This window comes from Drosophila montana, unplaced genomic scaffold (assembly GCF_035044405.1).
Source record: "Drosophila montana isolate Dmon_TW-CO22-7 unplaced genomic scaffold, ASM3504440v1 contig_3218_1, whole genome shotgun sequence".
Taxonomy (NCBI): Eukaryota; Metazoa; Arthropoda; class Insecta; order Diptera; family Drosophilidae; genus Drosophila; species Drosophila montana.
The window spans coordinates 3,477,053-3,483,606 of NW_026998098.1; the positions used below are offsets into that span (position 1 = coordinate 3,477,053).

General features: G+C 44.8%; 1 protein-coding gene across 2 annotated transcripts; it reads left to right on the forward strand.

Annotated features, from left to right (window-relative positions):
• Nucleotides 1–3,439: 3,439 nt before the first annotated feature.
• Nucleotides 3,440–4,515, forward strand: LOC135433757 (putative trypsin-6). Of its 2 annotated transcripts, none has more exons than XM_064689992.1 (2): nucleotides 3,440–3,780; nucleotides 3,837–4,515. In XM_064689992.1, exons 1-2 carry the CDS (start codon nucleotides 3,542–3,544, stop codon nucleotides 4,447–4,449), a joined length of 852 nt encoding a protein of 283 aa, XP_064546062.1. In that variant the 5' UTR covers nucleotides 3,440–3,541; the 3' UTR covers nucleotides 4,450–4,515. The 2 variants fall into 2 exon arrangements, with proteins under 2 accessions (XP_064546062.1, XP_064546061.1); XM_064689991.1 differs by having other exon boundaries at nucleotides 3,448–3,780; nucleotides 3,831–4,515.
• The last annotated feature ends 2,039 nt before the right edge of the window (nucleotides 4,516–6,554 follow it).

The following is a 6,554-nucleotide window of genomic DNA, read 5'->3' on the forward strand; positions in this document are numbered from 1 at the left end:
CGCTCCGCCCGTAATTATGTAGAGTAGACAGAAAAAAAAGGAAGAATAACTTGCCAAAATATATTTAAGAGCGGCGCATGGCATTTTATTTTATTTATATGGCCAGTTTGACTGTGCTGAGCCACGAGGATTCGCAAGGGGATTAGTGTAAATATTGTGGCACGCCGAAAGCCTGAAAGTTTAGCGCCCAATTTGCTTGGACCACACGACGTATGTGTAATCTGCGCTGCCCTCTTGACAGCCACCAATAGCCAACTTCATTAGGCACACAAATTAAGCGATAAAGCTGTAAGAAATTCATTAAGCAAATTCTCACACCAAAAACAACAGCTGAAGCCCCCCAACTTGGCGAAAGGTGTTCACTGAAAATGCTAAAGAAAATTTAAGTGTGGGCAAGTCGACACTTTAATGCGCTGTCTAATAAAAAAATGGGAGGAATATTGCATATATTGGAAGCACGATAAAGTGCTCTATTACGTTTGTTTTAAATTGTTTTTAACTATTTTGTAACGTTTAAGATAATTTATAAATTGTCTCTTATCTTTCGATAAATTATTATAAATTATCGCGTTGGTGACTCTAAGACTATAACAACAAGGCAGTCACTTTAAAGCTGTGAGTTTGGGAAATATTGAGATTTTCTCTTTTAGGCAGACCTGTGAACTGATCTTTACAGGATGCTATGACTAAAGTATGTGAGAGCCGGATATACGAAGGTATACATTTCCCGTGTCTTGCTTCTGGCTTCATATGAACAGACACCCGTCTGAAAGAAAGCGCGAAAACTAAATTATTTCTGAACTTTATGAGAGGGTTAAAAAAATAATGTCAAATTTTAATTTAGCAGGAGGAGACTGTCTTTAATTGAAAGTTACTTTTAAGAGAAGAAAAGCAAAAGAGTCTGTATGCAGACAAATGGCAAGAGAAAAATAGTGTTTGCCCAATGGAACACTTGTTTTTTTCAACCAATCCATAGGTAGGCGAAATTATTTCCGAGAAAATTCCCAGCAGAGGTACAAAGATAAGATTAAAGTCAGTATGCGCGCGCTTCAGAAAAGGGTATGCGAAAAATGGAAAGGCATTGGTACAGGCAATTGCCAAAAAGTTGCGCATGCGCAGGCGAGATTGAGATTCGATTCGATTGGAATTGGGGATTGTTGGACCATTCAACTGGTTGCTTGCCTGGCTGCTGGCTGCTGGCTTGGCCGTGTGAACGGTCGCTTTGTATGTTAACTACACGCATGTAAAATGTACTTTCGATAGCGATCTCTCAGTCGCAGTCGCCGTCGCAGTCGCAGTCGCTGCTGCAGTTGCAGTTGCAGTTGCAAATGCTGTTGGCGTCTCAGTCAGCGGCATAGGCAAAGTCGTTTCGGGCTCTTTCATGGTTGCTATTAATTAATTGAGCGTGCACTCACCTGAGCCGTATCCTAGCTGCGTCCCATCCCCATCGCCGATTAAAGTGTGGCCTGCGTCAGGCTTTTGTTTGCTTTGGCCAATCTGCAGCGCTGATCTCTCGAGGCGTTGCGACTGCAGTGGCAGCTACTGAGCGCGAGGCGTTGCAGCATCAGCATCTAATGCATAGTCGATAGGCCGCTAATCCATTTAATTATTATTTATATCAAGATTGTGGCACAAAACAGCAACAAAGAGCATCTTGCCGCCTCGCTGCAAAGTTTTAGTAAATGCTGCAACGCCGCCGCATTGTCTGTTCTAGCTAACTGCGACTGCGACGGCGGTGGTGAAGGCGACTGCGGCTGCGACAGCGGCAGCGACTGCGAGGCAAAAAGTGCGCCGAGAAATGCAATTAAAGTCATTTGCTGCTGTTGCTGGCGACATAAAATGCCGCTGCTGCTGCCCCCTGCCTTCAGCTGTTGCTGCGGCGTCGGCGGCGTCACCACTTTTTGCATGCCACAAAGTTTTGTGCGCCTTTTTATGCCCATGGTGGCAATGCCGCCGCCAAGAGAATGAACGGTGCGAATGCGATTGGAACAGGATGCCAAGTTGCCAGAGACAAAAAAAAAAAGCGTCGGTCGCTCGGTCGGTCGGTGGTCGTTCGGTGGCTGTTAAAAACCTCCTACTTTTCCTGCATTTCCGCTCATAATGATCATGATGATTGCATGCGTGGCTGATGGGATTTGAATGTTGCCAGTTACCGCCGCCTCTCACAACTCTTGTGTGAGTAGATGCATACCGACATATATGTATATATGTACATGCATCGGCACATGTGTATAATTTGTACCAGCATCGTGGGAGCGCACCTTTCCTTCATGACTTGAACTTGAAAACTTTGCTTGACCGCAGGCAGCGGCTACCGAGCTGACCGAACCCAAACAAAACCAAACCAAAAAAAAAAAAAAAAAATAATGTATGTCCAAAACCAAGATCTGAAAATGGTTTGAGGCTGCACCTGTTACCCAACTGGGGCCATAAGTTAGCCAGTTGATGCTGCTTGATAAGCGTGCAGCAACAGCTCGTAAACAGCAAAGTTTTGTCTAATAAATTCAACTCTTGCACTTAGTAAATTTTCGTGGCTCGCATTATTTTGAGCACTTCATCATCAAATGCAGCGCAAAGTTGGGTCTTTTTTATGCACAATTTACTTTGGCCAAAGTCGCATAAATCGTGGCCAGAGCCCAGGCAGGCGAAGGGGCTAGCCCGAGAGCACCAGCAGCTCCAGCTACTCCAGCATCCAAGGTAAAATGCTACCCACAATCCGCACACAAAACACTTAAGTGCCATAAAAGAGATTTTTATTATGTCTTGTGCGCTGAGCAGAGCCCCCAAAGCACAGGTAATTCTTTTTATTTTTTCACTATTCTCCATTTTCTTTTTGGTTTTTTGATATTTCCACATGTGTTAAGAGTATAGTGAGTGGCCCAGGAAGTTTGCCATGGATATGATAGTTTTAAAATTTTTAATGAATTCCTTAACATCGAGGCTTGAGAGAGCATCTAATAAGGACTGCTAACAAACATCAAAACTATATATCTGCTTTATCATATTTCTACAAATTATTTCAAGTTGATTGTAGTCAATCGTTCCCCTTTTTTCAACTAATAATAATCATAAGTTCTTGGAGTGCGTTAAGGGTATTAAAATTTCGACTTGCCGAGTTGAGTACTCCACTCACTTGATCTTTCTCTGCCTCTCCCTTGTTCCTGCGCTCTGTTACAAAAGTGTGGCAGACTGAAGATGTTGCCCGTTTCTGACTCCCGCACCCGTTTCGGCTGCCCCAGTCTGACTCCGGCTGCTGTTTACTTGTTGCTCGCTGTTGGCTGTCTGCCGTCTGCTTGAGCAGCTTATGCAAATTGTGTGCTTATTGCCCAGCCATGTGGGTGTCAGGCAGTCATCCAGTCATCTAGTCGTCCAGTCATCCAGTCAGTCAGTCAGCTATCTGGCGACGATAGACTTGTTGTCTTTGTTGACATTTCGTCAGACTGAAAGCGACTTGGCTTGCTTGCCAGACAGCCAAAGTAGGCTTGGAAGCAGTGATCAAGGCCTTGGCTCAGCTCTTTGTAGTAATACAATTTACAATATAATGCAGCTGCAGCTGTTGCTCATCTGCTCGGTACTATCATCTGGTTTGCCCACCTACTATTTGCCATATGACCAAGGTGAGAGGTCGGATCATAGCCATCATCCTTATGCCAAATATGTGGTGTCCATACAGACGAAACTGCCCAGGTCGCAATACTTTGGCACCAATCACTTCTGCGTGGGTACTATTGTGGCGCCGATCTATGTGCTGACTGCCTCGCATTGCATTCTGGATTCAAAGTAAGGACATTTTATAATATGTTGCAGGTAACTTACCTCTTCATGCTTAGCCGTAGTCGCCTGTTGAAACCAGACGAGCTTCTGGTCATCGCCGGTGCACCCAATCGCCGAAGGCCCACGGAGCATACTCGCATCCTGCACATCCAGTCAGTGCACCCATACTCCCGCAATCGCATTACGTTCAATCACGATCTGACTTTGCTTCGACTCCAGGACAACGACACACTCGATCTCAATCTCACACTCAGCCTGGGCATAGCACAGCTGGCAACACATCAGCCGTACGCGCACTCGAACTGTATTGTGCTCGGCTGGGGTCGAGCGCAGATGAAAGCACCCTTTGCTGAGGAGCTGATGCCGCGAGTCTTTCAAGTGCAGCCGCAAAAGTATTGCCAAAGCGTATTTCCAGTTAGCTTCAGGAAAGAACTGTTCTGTGCTACCGTGTCGCCCGAGGCTTCGCAAGATGTTTGTGGCGGTGACTCAGGGGGGCCACTCATCTGTGGCAATCAGCTGATGGGCATTGTTACCCGTGGGGTCTTATGCGATCGCCGTTACCCAGCTCTATTCGTTTCCGTTGCCTCGCATCGTCGCTGGATTAAGCGAGTCTTCTCAGGAGTCGGAAAATCCTTGCCACTAATTACATGGCTTAGTTTAAATATTATTTACTAGCATTGTGAACTGTGGATCGTGAAAATTTAAGAGACGTTTCCAAATGGATGAAGCGAGTCCTTTTAGAAGTGGTCAGCCCATAATTACATGGCTAAGTTAAAATATTGTGAATTGTGGATTGAGGAATTAGAAGAGGTTCTCCTCATACTAATATCCATTTTTAAATCAAACCAGTTGTTATATTTTTAAAGCCTTGTTAAAAACCAATTCACAGTTTCCACTCCTGAGCTCTGCCTATCGAAACCGAGCGCTGCTTATTCATTAGAGTTCATTAGTTGCAATCAAACTGGCCAAATGGACAAGAAACAATTATCACGGCTACGCCTGCCTAGCGAAATGCCCGCCCGCTCAGTTGCACGATTGTTCCCAGCAAAAGTAACCACTGCGAGCACCGCAACTGCCGTAACCACTGTAAACATTGGCTGCCATCGAGAGACACCAATAGACACCAGGCCGACAATCTGTTGACCTTCGACGGCTCTTGTGACGCCCGCCCATAGACAACAGCCGAGCCGGGCCGGGCCCCAGCTCGAAGTCGAAGTCGCGGTGAAGTCTCTTGGCCAACAAAGTAACAAGTAACAAGCCGGCCAGGCCGGGCCAGTCTCAGTCGCAGTCTCCATCTCCATCTCCCCCTTGGACGTCATTTGCGTCTGTGTCCCCAAGTCCATTGCAATCTTAGACTCAGTCTTGGACTGATCTCAGCTGCGCCTGCGTCGCTTTCAATGGCGTTATTTATGTTTATTACCTCTAAGGTCGTTCGTTTCTCGATGCAGGCCGACTTGCTGCTGCTGCTTTTGTTGTTGCTGTTGTTGTATGGCTTGTAGCACTTGTTGTTGTTGCTGTCGCCGCTGTTGATACTATTTTGTACGCAGATATCAGTAAATTTAGATTTAAAGTGAATGCGCGCGTTGAGTGTCAAATGCGCCAAGTGTCAAGAGACAAGTTGTTGTTGTAGTTGTTGCTGTTCTTGTAGTTGTTACTGTTGCTGTTGCTGTTGTTATTGCAGGACATGCTACATAGCTTGAGTGACTGCCCAGCCAGCCTGCTGCACCTGCTGCTATTGCTATTGCTATTGCAATTGCTGTTACCGCCTGCCTGCACCAGTTCCAGTTACAGTTATGAAGCGGTGCGACTACGTGTCCAACCTGTTGCCCATATAAGTCCAGAGCATAAATTTCCAATTGTTGCCCGCCCGCTTATGAAGACATTCAATAAGCACACACGCATATAAATTATTTACGAGTCTGTCCCGAATAGCCGAAACGCCAAGCGCTGCGAAACGCACAGATTTTTGTGCTAATTTTATCACTTTGTGTGTCGCTCTGCCGTCACGACTTCTGACAGCACATAAATACTCATAATTTATTAATACGGTAAATGTTGCATGCAATAAGTTCATGGCGACAAAGGCAGCCACGGCAACAAGTGGCAGCCACAGGTCGCAATTGAAGTTCGGCTCCCAGTTGGGACACCCATTTGGCAAAGCCAACGAAGGGTTTTATACCCTTCACTTAATCAAAACAAACCATATATTTTGTTGCAACTCGATTCAGAACTAGTTATATATAGTTTTTGAACAAATTTTCGAAAAGGTTCTCATTTCAACGTAACCGTGCTTTTTTGGACCTCCTTATAAATGAAATTACATTTTACTAAGATATGTGAAAATAAGCTTTTTGTCGATCAAAAGAAAAATTGTGTCACCAAAGGCTTTTCGCAGTGAAACTCATTCATTAAGTTTTGAGCGTGAACTTTAAATATAATTTATCCTCGGAGCCCGATTTTTCATTAAGTGGGTATTTGTGGAGAAGTTGTTCTTAATTCCACCAATTTTTCACAATTACAGGTGGAATTTTAAAAAACCCCGTCTAAGCGAGTTGCCAGCTCTGTCAGTCCGTCAAAAAAAGCAGCTTTAGTTATATAGATTACAAAGTACCTTCCTGTTTTAATGAACTTTCCTGCAATAAGTGTATGAAAAGTGAATTTAACTTTAACTGGAGCACACGCAGTCCCAAAGACTCTGCATAAATAATAATTTCATCATTGTGCGGCTGTGATGATTTATTTGGCCGACTGTATAAGGATTGGCTTTCGGTTTTGACCAG

Bases quoted from the DNA above. Each gene is read 5' to 3' on its own strand.
- LOC135433757 (XM_064689991.1), top strand. From the start codon at position 3,542: ATGCAGCTGCAGCTGTTGCTCATCTGCTCGGTACTATCATCTGGTTTG. The intron at 3,781-3,830 runs GTAAGGACATTT...CTTCATGCTTAG, and splicing joins CATTGCATTCTGGATTCAAA to CCGTAGTCGCCTGTTGAAAC.